This window comes from Dermacentor andersoni, chromosome 10 (genome assembly GCF_023375885.2).
Source record: "Dermacentor andersoni chromosome 10, qqDerAnde1_hic_scaffold, whole genome shotgun sequence".
Lineage (NCBI taxonomy): Eukaryota > Metazoa > Arthropoda > Arachnida > Ixodida > Ixodidae > Dermacentor > Dermacentor andersoni.
Genome location: NC_092823.1, coordinates 46,187,359 through 46,202,903, shown reverse-complemented (window position 1 = coordinate 46,202,903; position 15,545 = coordinate 46,187,359). Strand labels below are relative to the sequence as shown.

The 15,545-nt window shown below is 43.8% G+C and overlaps 1 protein-coding gene across 1 annotated transcript in view; it reads left to right on the top strand.

Annotated features, from left to right (window-relative positions):
• Positions 1 to 11,114, top strand: part of LOC126543123 (papilin-like) — a 45,628-nt gene extending 34,514 nt beyond the window's left edge. The window contains exons 4-8 of the mRNA XM_050190270.3: positions 2,102 to 2,266; positions 3,447 to 3,632; positions 7,054 to 7,233; positions 8,379 to 8,543; positions 10,831 to 11,114. Coding sequence (XP_050046227.1) covers positions 2,102 to 2,266; positions 3,447 to 3,632; positions 7,054 to 7,233; positions 8,379 to 8,543; positions 10,831 to 11,018 — 884 coding nt within the window. The 3' untranslated portion in view covers positions 11,019 to 11,114. The remainder of the gene's footprint in view (positions 1 to 2,101; positions 2,267 to 3,446; positions 3,633 to 7,053; positions 7,234 to 8,378; positions 8,544 to 10,830) is intronic.
• Positions 11,115 to 15,545: the final 4,431 nt, after the last annotated feature.

The following is a 15,545-nucleotide window of genomic DNA, read 5'->3' as shown; positions in this document are numbered from 1 at the left end:
GGGATGTTCAAAATTACGTATTTGTACAGCTTCTTTCTTGCTTTTCATATTACAGGTTAACCACTGTCTGTCAAAACACTATAGTGTACGTAATATATTTGACGTTGCGTATCTTGTAATACCTCTAAGGTGTAGCCAAATATTTTATCATATCACAATTTCTAATAAAGTTTATCCAGTCCAAAATTACGATTTCTATGCAAGGGCTGCAAAAGCTGGAAAGGAGGTGGGATAGAACATGAAATGTGTTCGCTTGGAGTAGGCCACTTCTGCAAACGATAGGTACGCGTGAGCGAAAACATTGCTAATATTGAAAACAAATTATTGCAAAGTTGAAAAGGTAGAAGGTCATTTATTTGTACTATTTTAGGTAGGGTTCGGCTAGGAATACGTGGCAGAATTGTCAAAACGCCGGTGGAGCGAGCCAATATGTTATGTGATTCGTAGCGTCGGTGCCGAACGCATGCAGTTCAGAACAACTACACATCACAAGGCTGAGAAAAAGTGTTCATTGCGGTTCAAACAGTCAGGCTCTAGTGCAGAGACGTATAATGAGATTCCGAGTTGACGTCACAAATTGCGGGACGCGAGGAGCAAAAGAATGCGGACTTTCACTTCGTGTTTAGCGCGACGCGTGGATGCTGAGGGCACGCACCAGTGCATGCCTTCTCCGTGGAAAAAAATCATTAAAGGCGGACGTCACCCACTTGGGAGCTGTCACGTTTCTCTGCCGAAATATATTGCTACCAAGCACTTCCACAGACGAAACTGAGGCCAGTACAGAAGGCGACGACGACGATCGCTGATGTGGCGCGGACATTCTTCGTTCTTGTAGGCCTTGTATGCCAGTGGACGCTTTGTAAACATCCTGTGAATATATTTAAACCTTTCCCCGTAGCACTAAGAGCTGATTCCCAAGACAGTACAGTCTAACACAGAACCTCATATTGCCAACTACCACGAGAAAAGAATGGGTGAAACCGGCTCGTTACCCATGCGCCAGACTATTTTAAAGAGCAAGTTTGGCACGGTGGAAGCGTGCACGTGGTCGTGGCCTAATGGATGAAGCTTGGGGGTTTCTGTGATGAAAGACAGAAGTTCGGTAATGCATTTGTTTGCGGTATTGTAGGCAGCGCTGGCGTACTTTAGTGGTGTCTAGCAGAAAGCTGAAGTTGTGCTTAGCGCACGCGTACGCGTCACGGTATGCATGAAATCGCAAGTTTGTAGAGGATGCGAGGTCTGTAATTTTCGCTTTTATAAGTTACGGTGCGGCACAGGGTCGCACGCAACGTACGTGCCCACAGCTATCGAGATGCGACAATCTCCGACTATGCAACCGCAAATTCATATTATGCAGTGCTATGTTCTGTAGTCGTGTGTTTTTTTCGTCCTGTTCCAAAAAAGTGTTTATTTGTTTTTAATTCTAATTTGCGATTTCTAGGGAAGAATACGGGCAATAATTACATACCGTTGGCAAGTCCGCGAATTTCGGTACATCTACAAACAGATGTGCGATGAACCGTATTGCCTTACTTCAAGAAACGTAGTTTAAACCTAATAGCCATAAGGTTCTTAATTTCCACTGCTTACCAAATTGTGTGTCTTGTATTTGCAGCATAATATTTCTGAGCATCGCTTATGTTGTGCGTAATTATGCGGTTTATGTCTTGTTCCTTGTGGTCTTATAAGTGAATTTGAACATCTCGCCTGCAATGGAGGATTGTGAGCTTCAGTTGATCATGAATCACGATTGCCATGCGTTCTGTGAAACTGTGATATACTCTGTGGTTGAATATAGATGTAGAGAGGTAGTCACTTAAGAGTAATAAGAAAACAGCACTTGACGCTCGTAGTGAAAACGGGAGCGGCAATAAAGACGCTGCATTCTGTAGTTGTTTCTCAACTTTTCAATGTAGTGTAAGTTTGTAACGCTGTGTATATTTTGTCGTGAAACCGCACCACGTCACCCTGCTTTAAATTAGGATATAAATACTTGTTGCGGCATTCCGCATTCATGTGCGCCAGAAGTTGCCTTTCGCGCGAGGAGCACGATGCACGCGGAATTGAATGACCTCCTCGTGCCCCCCTTCTCTCCTTGAAGTCGATGTCTGTGATGCGCCGAGACCAGCGGAGCTGTGCAGCAGTGACCAAAGAACTGTTTGGTACTACGACAAAGAAGATGGACGCTGCCGCAAAGACGTCAACTGTCACTTTCGTGGAAACAACTTCCCCTCCCTCAACGAATGCGAAAGAATCTGCATAAAACGTAAGTAATGCCTTCGGAGTTGACATAATGAAGACAATCAAGGAAGACAGTTCATATCTATTCGATTGATCACAGGGTTCACGCTTTTTGCGCGGAAACACGTTATCTAGTTCCTGGGGTATCGAAAAGTTCTGTTGGGGCATTTGTACACTTGCTTCACGCATGAGTGAATTGCGAGACTAATTGTTACAATTGGGAAGCGCCTGACCATTGTATGTTCTATCGCATTGTGTACTAATATAAATAGTACAGATTTAGCACTCGTGCTTCATCCAGTCTTGGTGGAGGACCCTTAATCGCATCCGATATGATATTGCATAATGACGTTATGGGATTGGCGAATAGAATACCTTATATTTGCCTCAAAAGTGCTCTCACATGACAGGGCATCGTATTAGCGGCGTCCACACAGCCTGGCTGAAGTCCTTTCGAGAGCAGAGTTATAACGCTTCTAAACGCTCCTGCTATCAGTGCTCCTAAACGAGCAAAACTGGGTCAGTCAGTGACATAGGCTACACCATTTCTCAGACAGTAAATCAACTGCAAGTTCAGCGTCTTTCCTGTGCAGTTCACTCCTGTGGGTGTTTAAAGTGGTGCAGCTCGCTGGCTGTCTTAAAAGAGGGGGCGCTATAACGTAAAGCTATTCCAAACTTTTCTATTCCAATTCTGCGATCAGCCCTCCGCGATTGGCCACATACTTCTTTGGACCACTCCCCCTTCGCCTGTCTGTCACGCGACGTCACGAAAGCCGTGATAACTCCCCATCCACATTGCAATGCGTGCTCCCAAAGTTTTTAGATGAAAAGGTAATTAGTGAAATTTGGTTATTCAATTAGGCACTTCGATTTTCTGTCTAAGTTATGTCCGCCTCCTTGTAATACGTATATTATAAGCTTAGCGATAACGACACAAGGGCATGGAAAGATACCATGAAACCCCCGGGAACTTCCTACACACACGTTGATACCTGGGAACCACTGCAGGGTGCCATGCCTATCGCGTTGTTTCTAGGAGTTGGCGACACGCCTGCTTCTTCATTTGTTCTTTTTGTGTACGCGTCTCGTTTGCGTTGTACTAGTGTTCAAAAATGTTCAACAAACAACACTGACGAACTCGGAAGTCGCCATATCAACGTTGAACATCCTTGGCACTCAGCCGAACCATTTATTTCCTCCACCAGGCGTGGCGCCAGTGCCTGCTCCGAGCCAGGTGTGCTACACATTCCCGCCGACGTATGGCTGCGGTCGGTTGGTCGAGAGGTGGGTCTACAACATGGAGTCCAAGAAGTGCGAGCGGATGTACGTCTGCCCAAAGTCCGGCAACAGCTTCGTTCGCAGGAGCAGCTGCGAGAAGAGCTGCCCTTCGGGTGAGCATTCGAGAGCGCGTTTGCTCGTCCCGCTCGTCGTGTGACAAGGAATGGGACGTCATCTAAGCTGGTTATGCATGCCAATTTACAACATAGCTTTGACCTTGCCGCCTTGAGAGCGTCAGAACGTAGGCGACAAGCAGTTAAAGGTGTCCCAGTAGTCCTGCATTCAGACGAGAGACAGTGGGGCGGAAGTGTTAACTTTGAATTTTGCTTTCCCCTAATGAAAGATCAAGGAAGCAGGAGCAACGTTCCGCGGCACGATAAGGCTCCAGCCACTCAGTGAAGCTTGCGCAATATAAATGAAAAGAAGTCCCCACATTTGCAGCCTATTGGTTCAAGGCAGGCAAACAGATATACTTGTAAGAAAGTTTCGTTTTCCCGTTTATTCAAAAAATCTCCAGATGCAAGAACGGTCATGACAACAGTGGTCTCACATCGGCTGCCTAGTCGGCCTAACATCTGATCTAACTATTCAGTAACGTCACTGGAGATTTGAGCGTGGATTAAAGATACCGGTAACATAAAAAAGGCTGCAACAGTGTCGTCGAGCCTCTCTCAAGTTACGGTGACTTAGACACAAGCTTGCGTAATACACATCAGTTCCACACAATAAGGACACGACGCGAATTCCAATGCAAAGAGAAGTAAACTAAGTACTGATATAACAGGCCCCATTGCTTGACTAGCGATGCGTTGCAGAAGTGCACTTAGTGTATTCGAGGAGTCTACTTGCAAGTGCACAGGTGTACACTTGCACAAAGAAACAAAGCGCAGCCGGTGTTTATTTTGTTATTGCATTTTAGTACACGTCGTTATTTCAGTAAATTGTTGTGTTTAATAATTTTGTGGCCAAAGCGTGTCCTCAGATGGTTGCCGAGAGCCTAAGAGTTAGCCACAACAGTATAGTGAAACTACGACGTTGTTATCGCAATTCATCACAATTAGTAAAGTAAAAAAAATTAAGGAGACAGTAGGACGATATTTAAAACTGGGGACCTTAAGAAGCTTGAACCTCATAACTTTTAAGAAGGTCGGTAAGTTACGCTTTCAGTAATGGCTGACTTTCATTCTACAAATACAACATTCCCTGTGAAATGAACTAGCGAATTCACGGTTGAACGGTCCATTTGACACTGGTATGCTTTCTTCAACCCCTTCTGCCAACTTTTGGAAGTGTGCCATAAATATGGAGCGCCATCACACTCTTCCCGGTGACCTCACATGAACCTGGAGTGTATGTACAATAAAAATGTAAATAGAGTATTGTAGTGGGAAAAAAATTATGGCAATAATCACGAAATTCCTGAAGTCCACCACTGTTTTGAAGCTTCATCAGCTAGAATAATTCTTTTGTAATAATTTCTCTTCCTTTTACTATCTGAGAGAATGGTCGCATTCGCAGATATATATTTAGCTGCGCCATGAGATATCGCCTTAGTGAATTGGCAGTTATGAAGACATAGAAAGACAAGGCTTAAGGAGAAGAAAAGCGGATAAATTGGCTGTAGGAGCGCGTCCAAGGCCTGCCACTCCAGACTTGAGTAAAGGCGAAGGTGAAAACTAAGGAAAAATAGAAGCGAGTAAAGGATTGATGAATAAGTAATATTTGATATGTGCACGCTTTCCTGTCTGTCCAGCTTGATAACTATTCGCGATAATGGCGCAAGAAGGCACATACGACCCTAAATGTCTGCACACCACCACGTAAAAATGTGTAACTATATAGGCTATCTAGATGCATCCGAATCATGGCAGTATTCAATAGAATCAATGGCAGACCTGCCATTAAAATCAAAGCTGCTTCTCTGGCTAGCTTAACTCTGAAGTCTAATACAGAATGTATATGTGGTGGGGAAGCGTCGCTAGGGCTCATCAACCCCCACGTTATTGATGATTGCCGCGGTTTAGATGCTGCTATGTTTTCTGTCAGCTGTGTCTTACCAGTACTCACGTACGGGGCAGAAACCTGGAGGCTTAAGAAAAGCGTTCTACTTAAATTGAGGATGGTGCAACGAGTTATAGACAGAAGAATTATGGGTGTAATGTTAAGCGATCAGAAAAGAGCAGATTGGGTGAGGGAACAAACACGATTTAATGACATTTTAGTTGAAATCAAGAATAAGAAATTGGCATGGGCAGGACATATAATGCGGAGGGAAGATAACCGATGGTCATTAAGGGATATGGACTGGATTCCAAGTGAAGGAAAGCGTAGCAGGGGGCGGCAGAAAGTTAGGTCGGCGGATGAGATTAAGAAGTTTGCCGGGACAACATGGTCACGATTAGTACATGACCGGGGTAGTTGGAGAAGTATGGGAGAGGGCCTTGTCCTGCAGTGGGCGTAACCAGGCTGATGATGATAATCATGATGATGATGTTTTGTGCTCTGATATATCGGTTATGACCAGTCCAAACTGTCCAAAGCGTCCAAACTGTCGAATTGCGGTTCGCATTCAGAACGCGACTGAAAGGTCGCACACACTTTACGAGACAAAACCGACGCATCCATTTGTAGGTCAGGCCCGAAAAACTTATCAGTGAACAGTGTTGCTCTCATAATAAGCAAACGACGTAATTATTCAAAACGGGGGCTACTGGAAAGGCGTAAACATTATTAACTCCATTACTTGTTTCGATATCTTTTGCACTGCTGAGAAGTACCGATGGCTGCTCCGGTTCTGCGCGTAATAAAATGTTTAACGCACAATATGCTACCCGGTTTTCGATAAGCGTTGGAAACTAACTTTGCACAATTTGTTTAAGGGCGCGCTATTTGAACGATGTGACAATTCGATCTAGTAACAGCCAATGCTGCTTAGAACCTTACCTTTTCAGTTGAAATTTGCAGCCAAATACTTGCCGGCAGGTACTTCAAAAGTGCGAACCTAATATTTTATCCTATTTCGCTCAAATAAAAGCTTACATTTAGCCCATCAATGGACTGTGCCCGAAGGGCATAGTTTCAGGATAGGTACGCGAGCCTCCGGCAAATGCGCTAATGTGACTAACGCTTAGCCGATTAGGCAGAATTTATATCCCTGCGTCAAAGAGCACATATTCATCACGTTAGCATAGTGATATGTTCGTGACGTTTGTCAAATACGTTCGTACTGCCTAGATTAGCTTGTTTTACATCTGGCCCTTCGAGCGAAGAAAACTGGATATTATTATTATTGATATTCATACTTCTCCTGTGCTTCTGGCGACCACTATGATGCGGCGAAGCAGTTGCGTAACTTTTTTCTATCTCATAGCCTAAAAAAAGAACAAATTTTTGTTCACAATATAATGAAATCCTAACGTCATCTTAAAAAAATCAGTGCTCTAAAGCAAACAAAAAAATTTTTTTTCAGAACTAAGCACCCAAGCCCGCTTAGATTGTGAAAAAAAACTTTATAATTTCTTTTCATAATTTCAGAGTCCTTCTGCAGTTTTCCGAGACCTCAAGAAGATGTCGCTTGTGCCAACTACCCCCCGGCGAAGCACACCTGGTACTATGACCCATACACACTGGAATGCCGGCTAGGCGCCGCCTGTCACTTGGCGAGGGGCAACGCATTCCCCACTAGAGAAAGGTGCAGCCAAGTCTGCAGAAGTCGTGAGTCTCGTCGCTACACTTTGGTGCCATGTAGGGCAGGCGAACCCGCAGAATGCCGCGATGCTCTCGTTTTAGTCTTCTACGAAGCACAGCTTTTCATTGTTGGTGCGGATCAGACAAGGCACTCCAGGTAGTGCCAATGAAAAGTTAAAAAAAAAATATTGCCCGTACGTGATTTATTCGCGTTAATGTCTGAAGTGGCCACCACTTTCGAGCCGTAGCAGCAGCGGTTACATTCATCGTCCAACGTTTCCTAGAGCGGCAAAGTGAGGAAACAAACTTGAGTGGCTGAATCTGCCTGTATCAACATGCGCATCCGTTAGTCTGCGACATATCAGATCCTTGCGTGTTCTGCAGTACTTCCCGCCACATTCAAATGCTGAATGCTGCATCACCTGTTACAGTTACCATTGTCGTTAATTTAACTGGTAATGGCGAATGGTTGCTAAAATGTTTTTGGTAATTGGATTAGAGTGACATTACCGAATAAGAAGTAATCAATCAAGTGCAAAATAAATTGAAGTTGATTGAAAATGTAACAGCTTTACAGATACACGTTAGGAGAAGGCTAAAAGCTAAAATACCTAATGAAACCCATCTCCTTAATCATTCGTTTTATTTGACAGACAGCAGCAATGTCCATTGGCAACATAGTGAATCATAAAGAAAGGTCAGTAACGCATCTGCAGAAATTCATCTCTTCCCTGCTAAATTTTGTAATGCCCCCTCCAGGGTCCTTAAAAACAATAAATTGATCTCATCTGAACAATACGAAAAGACCTATTGAAAGACTCCATCTAACTTCAACAGCACACCCATTGAATAGATATACTACTTTCTGTTGTGCAGCAACCAGTCCGTAGCCCTCACATTGTGAGGAGTACTTTCGTAGAATTACTGCAAACGTGTCTGTTAATGCTAACAAAATGTGTCAGCTTAAATTGTTCGCACTCCATAATACATTCTTATTTGTGTTCCGCTGGTAGTGATGTTCTAAAACACTAAAAATGTACCTAATTTGTTCGCAAGTGATTTATTACATCCAATTTGTTACGCACAAGTTGGTAGTAGACGACTAAATGGCGCCCCAACAGAAAATAAGTCATGCAGTCACGCTAGAAATGGCGTTCCCTTCCCCTTTTCAGGCGATGTGTGTTACGATCGTCCGAGCCCACCGTCCTGTCCTGGAAAGGAGAAGACTGTATACACATACAACGTCTTGAAAGCGACCTGCGAGAAGTCAAAAGGCTGCAACAACCAAGGAAACAACTTCCCCACTGTACAGGAGTGCAGAAAAGTTTGCGAACGACGTAAGTGCACAATGGTGTCCCATGATATATGATTCGAATCGGGCTAGTGTAATAACCACGGTCAGACGAACCAACTTAGCGACACTTTGAACGATTGCGCATCGCCGCAGGGAGTGTTAATTTGGTGGCGCGTTGCTAGATGCATAAGAAAAGTCATTCGCAAATTATGGAAGAGTCGATACCATAATTCAGGCGAGAAAGGTTATAGAGTTTTCTTCGATAGTTTCAAAACTAAACAAAAAAGTACGCAGATACCGCGCACAGTTCGAATCGGTGTAAGCGAAGCCCTGGCAGAAACCCTGCACCTCGGTAAGAAACACACAACAGTATTCTCAGAGAATATGATCAAATATTACGATCGACTACAACACTGCCCTGCATTCGACAACAAAGCTAGGCGATGAGTGTTTACTTTCAGGGTCCTTCAAGATATTGACGGAATTTATTAATGCTGAGAATGCAGAAGCGATGCGCCTAATAAAACAGACACCTTTTGTTTACAGATCACTAATAGCCCTTTTTATAGGCGGAGGTACTTTTGAACGTTCCAAGTACCAAGAAATTGGCTTTAGAATGAATGCCGAGCAAAGAGGTTATAAAAAAAATTCGATTCCATAACCTGTATAGAGTACTGTTCTCTTCGTAAGGCTGCACTCTCGCGGCTACAAACTCATACACAGCGATTGCTGCTTGAACACTGCGATTTCGACCATGACCACACTCACCGGTGAGTGCGTTCTACAGCTAGTGTTACTGTATCTTTCCGAGTGACAGTCCGTGTATCACACTGACGACGAGGTCCACGGGCTCGAGGGGATGGTAAATTGGCTCCTTGGGTGGATGACTGAAACGTGCGTAAATTGGTTCGGATTCATAGCTATGACGGGGCAACGCGACGTAACGCAGACAAAAAAAAAAAGAAACAGAAAGAAGACCAGCCAGACACTGAGGTCACAAAACAAATTGCGGCTGAAATGTTTTTTTCGCAACAATATTGGCCTGTATCAGTAGGATAAATCTTCATTTTTGAACCAGAAAAGAGCAAGGAGGTGGCCGGAAACTTTCATAACCTCACTCACTGCTTAACATGCGAATGGTGAAAAAATTTGAGAGTCCTGAGTGTCACGAAAAGAAAAATTTGCACCCGCCACGAAAATTTGCGATGCACCGCCACAAATGGTTATGGCGGTGTATTGTACTCAAAAGTACGTCGTTCTAGCGAAACTCATGATTTTTCCAGCTCTCTGTTTCGAAATTGCTCTGAACACCGTTCGCTTCATGATTTTATTGGTGATAAACAGGTTAATTTCAGTAGTGAAATAACGTGATCTTTTTTATCACGATCTTTATGGTATTCTGCTGAATAATGACCGCGTATTTAATGATTAGAACTGTCTAATCACCTTAGACTGCACTTGTTTATTTATTGTATTATTAAATGTCACTGTTGTTTATTACTGATTTGCTGCTTATTAGTTGTGAATTTCACACTACATGAATTAGGAGGTGCTCTTACAGTGGGTCATTATCGCTATGGGACTTCCTTAAGAACGATATCATGCCCGCGTTTGTACATGCAGTTTTACAAGAATAAACATGCAACTTCAAATTTCAACACACCACGCATAAAATAAAAAAAATATCTGGACATAATCTGTTGCTTGAAATTTAGGTTAGAAGCGATATTTACTGCTACAAAATGAAATACGGCAGCGCCTCGTTAAAACGAAATTGGAACGGTATTTTCAAATGTTTCGGCAAAGACAGAACGGAGATAGCAAGATGCCTACACAGTGAAATGCAGTCTCCTCTTTGGACTATGCATCCAGTCTTGGTGGTTGTTTTTCCGAGTTGGCCTTGTGAAGTACAAAACAGGCCCAATTAACACAATCCTACGCTACAGTTCAACGGTTCGCCGATATTTTTTGTTATGTTAATTTATGCCTTCCCTTTGCAGATTTGCTATAATGTGGTTCAGATGCAGTACTATAATAATTCCTAACGCTGCCAAATATGCAACGACTACTTTAGAGCCGCTAACGCATACCTAGTGCATTCAGGCCAGCCGTGGTAGCACAGTGGCTTTGGCATTCTGCTAGCTCGATCGTTCGATTCTTGCCGTGATGCCCACATTTACCTCGAGTACCTCACATTTGGTGCGGATCAACGAAACCGAGGTGGGCCATAATAATCCGGAAACTCCAAATATCGCAAGCCTAATAATTGGATCAGAATTACAGCAGGTAGAAACCCAGACTTTAATTTTGTATAATTTCACTACTCGCAGATCGATCCCCAGAAGACTGTCACCACTGGCCAAACCGTGGACCGTGCTACGCATTTATATTCAAGTGGTACTACGACCCTTACCACAAGGACTGCTTCCAGTTTCTGTACGGTGGCTGTAACGGGGGTCCAAACCTGTTCGACTCGAGAGAACAGTGCCGAGGCGTTTGCTTACGTGAAAACCTTTGACAACACCTCAGACGGAGCCGGTTGGTAAGACGATGCCTCAGTTCAACGCGCAGGTTTGGTAGCACGGAGCATAATAAAATGAAATTATGCTCAGGAGCAATACGACTTCATCATTTGTTATGTAGTGCTTCACGCCGTCAAAGCAGCGCAGTGAACCAACTCTTGTACAGCGTATTGCACGGCATGCATAAAAAATAATAGTAATAATTTCTTCCAACACAGCCGTGCAAGGTAAAATTCTATTACAGCATGGCGCTGGTTAAGCAGGCACACGTGGGCACACTTGACTTGACGTGGGCACACTTGACTTCAGGCTTCATGCCTAGGCTGTGAAGAAAAAAGAAATAACTTAGCGGCGACTGTGATCCTTAAGATTTTCCACTAGACTGTACATCTGCTCGAATTTGTACCTGCAATAAAGTTTTCAAACAACTGCAATGATTTTGTGTAATTAAGCATAAGATTACTACTGCCTTAAACTAACTTAAGAGGGATAGAATTTAGTGAAATACACAACAAATGTGTAACGTAACAAATTGACAGGAAACACTCTACTTCAGATGCTAGCTTTAAAAAAGATGTCATTCCTCGTCATTCATTTGGAGTTTCAATATAAGTGCGTGCATTGATATAATTCAAATATCGTCAGGTGCACAGCTTCACTTTAATTTTGTAGCATTTGAGGTGCAAGAGAAATTTTTGGCAAGTGAAGAGTTCGGAATTCATGGAGAGCTTCACAAAGGAGGTCCTCTGTTTTGTGTGATATTCAGGGTTTATACACGTTTCAATAAGCTTGGAGGATAAATGCACTTATTCCACTACGGTATCTCATATATGTTGCTCTTTCAACCGTACTAGTGAGCGACTAGCAAAGAAGAAGCAAAATATACGGTAAGCGTTAGCACGACAGAAGAGCTTACTCACGCTTGCAACTAATTAAAAAAGAACGTACACAGCCTAGATATTACCGCGTACAACTCTGTTTTTTCTGTGCGCGAAACCATGCTCACTTAAGCGTTATTCCACTTTGAAAATAGCAGCAGTATCTACGATTGGACGCTTTCCTTTGGCAGGCTTTTGAAACACATGTATTTTGCATGTAAGTGTCTGCTGCACTGTGTCATCAGCTTGTTATAGACTGCAGTGGATGCCATTCATGCTGCTTGCTGCCCCCTTCTATCTTTTTACTTCCACTGCCATGGAGGGGACTGCATGCAACTTAGGCTGTCGGCGATGAAAGCGGATGAAATGAAGCATACGCTTTTCTAAGGCGTATATTTATCTACATCATATGCACCAGATTTCTTAAAGCCTCGCAGCTCGAGTGTCCGCGGTGCCGCTGCTCTCGACTCCAGATGCTTTCTTCTACAGCGAGCGTTGCGGGAGACTGGAGAACGTGGCTGCGCTTACGCTGCGTGTTCGCTTGTGTTTATGTTTTTCCGCGTCTTCTCACCGCATCTGTTGAACGGGATGTACAAAGGTTATTTGTACGAGCGGCACTGCACCGTCGTTGACTGCGCCGACAACCAGCGAAAGAGGAAGCTGCTAATATAAGACGCTGCTCATGCAAGAGCCCTGCGATCGGCGTTCACGGAGACAAAAGAAGTTTTGGGCCTGTGTGGAGTACGTTCGCTGCACCAGTTTCCTGCGGCGCCTGGGAAACGACACCGTGGTATAATGGCTTTAAATAAAGATAGAATTCGGGCTCTGCGAGCTTCCTCGAATGGGCATTTGTTATGTGGCCGTCAGCTACGCGACAGTGTGCGTCTTGCCTTCCCAATCTTTGCGCCTGTGATAACAGTACAAAAGGGCCGATTACGACCCTTCTGTGTCTTCATTTTATAGTCTACTCTGCTCACTCTCCACAAGGGAAGTCCGTGTAGGGGAACCTGTATTCGAAACTGCGTTTTGGATATGAAACAAATGCGCACAGAAAGTGTTCCGGTGCCCACCTCGACTTCGTAACTTGCGCAGCGATTGTTCCACAGCGGCAAATCAACAATACTGCGCGGAACTTGGTGGCTTTCGTGTCTTGTGTTTTACACGCGGAACACCGAGCCGCATTCGATCACTCGTGACCGCAAAAAGGAGAAAGCAGCGTATGACTGACGTGCACAGAAACAGGACGGCGCGTGGGTCAATGCCTCACCTAATTTTTTTTTCTTTCGTTGATGCGATGTATGTGTGCTTGAACTGATATAATTGTCTGATGCTCCCAATCAACCCCACGAGAAGCATTCTCAGGTGCTCCCAACAGAGCGATGTCGTACATGGATACGCAAGTTGTTCTGTGTTTTTTTATTGATTACGAGGGAGAAAATAATCAACCGCCTGTAACTGGCAGCACACACGATATGATATACGATGCTTCCATCTCGCGTACACTTCACAGGCTCAGGAATTGGTTACGTTACTGATTGTGTCTATTGTCTGTGCGAAATGCGGTTCGTACTTGCTCCGAGTCAATGTCATACGTAAACGTGCAGGATCTAGAGCTTTTTCCTGCCATTGCATGCAGCGTGCAAAACACAGAGAATAACTTTATTGTACTCATATCGACCGTGGTAACCTAAAAGCACACGACGATTGAGATGTTAAAGCAGGTAAAAATGGTTCACAATGTAGCGTGGTAGCGAGCGGAACAAATGATACTCGGCTTTAAAAAAATATGACATATTGTTACGGCCACGAAAGGCGCTCATTTTCAAGCCGGATAGAGTTAGACGCGATGGCGTTGATCAGCTGAGCGCCTGTTGAGATTCAGCTAGCCAGCCGCACGTCGTCTTCCTCGTTCACCTCTCTTGGATGCCCCCCATACCATTTGCTGAGGCGTAAACCCACTACGCACGTAAGGGTGTCACAATAGATCGTACTAGACGCCGTCTACGCTTTTTCATACAGTGCCTCAAGACGGCGCCTCCCCTTCCCCCAAAAATGTGAATTATTAAGCAGGTATCGCAGAAAAAAGCTTGGCCAACTGCACGAGATGCATTGTAACTGCAGTAAAGCATACGCCGCCGCGAGGTGCTCTAGCTAAATTACCTCCGTGGTTGTGTTTCTGTCATCTGAAATGGGATCGCATTAGAGAAGATACACTTTTTGGCATTCAGAGAGAACGAGAAAGTTGCAGTGCGTTTGGATGAAACATTGGGAGGCGACTGACAACCGCAAACACGCTGTGGCCTACTTCCGCCTGCACTATTTCCGCAGTCCCTTCTTCTTCTTCTTCTTCTTCTTCTTCTTCATCATCATCATCATCATCATCATCATCATCATCATCATAACAAAAACATGGCGGCTGCCTTCTAATTCTTGTCTATGGCCACCACCTAGAAACAATGAGATGAAAAAAAAAAATTAGTAGCACCTAGACCTTCTCAGTAAAGTTTGGTAGGATAGTCCTCATAGTAGTCGCTGACAGGCGTACTTTCGAAACAAGTTTCCACAGACATCAACGGGCGTTGTTTCGTGCACCATGCACACTCATATACATGCGAAAACAAAAATTTGCATACTTGCGTGGTTTGATTTCAGTTAGCACAAACGTTGAGGTTGATGTTTGGTGCTAGGGCTCAATTAACTATTTTGTTTCATGCAACAATGATTGATGCACCTAAGTAGAAAAAAAAGCCAGCCAGATCATACTGTCGTCGCACGTAACAATTATTCAAGCTGAGATAACACTGCATGTATTTTTTCCAGTGCAGAAGCGCATTCACCGAGGTTGCTAGGGCAGGCCAAGTTTTAACGATAAGATATGAAATTATAAATATGTAGAAATACTGCGGTTCAGGTTGTTTAGGATAGTTGCCGTTGTGTCCTTTTGTTGTTTCCTTCGCACATCAAAAAGCTCCCACGTATAACACTCAACGTTAGAACTCAGGATAAGACTTCAAGCTTCTGCAACTGAAAGTGGCATTGTGAAATGTATTTTTTTAATCACCTTTTTTTTTCTAATACGTGCCTTCACTACGGCAACTAGCAAAAGTAACCACACTATCTGGCACACAAGGTTTCAGTGCAATAATATCTATTGAAACGAACATATATAAATATTAACAAAGGCCTTAATAGGATAATCTATATGGGTGCTTTGGCATATCCGCCAAGCCTCGCGAATGTTCCATAAAGTCTACATATTTTGGCTTGTTCTACAATTTCATGAATGTTGCATCAAGTTTTGCGACAAAAAAAAAGCACTTCGCAATAATGTTTTAGCCTGTCAAAAGATGGCGCTCTGTGCGATTGCAACTAAATCTACGCAAAAAAATAAGGAAGTTTCGATTGTACTTGCGGCAGTCTCTTGGAAAACGCAAGACAAATTGTACGAGAGGGGTACGGACTTTGAGCTGGTTAATTCAGACCATGTTCCTGAAGCAGTCCAACTCAGCAGCACGTAGTCGCTGATGAAGTCGCTGAGGTGAAAGTAATGTTATCCGTCGCTCCGGTTCACAGAGGTCTCAACTATTTTGCGCTCCATCTAAAGGCAAATTGTCAATAAACTGCGTATGTATCGAGCAGAACATG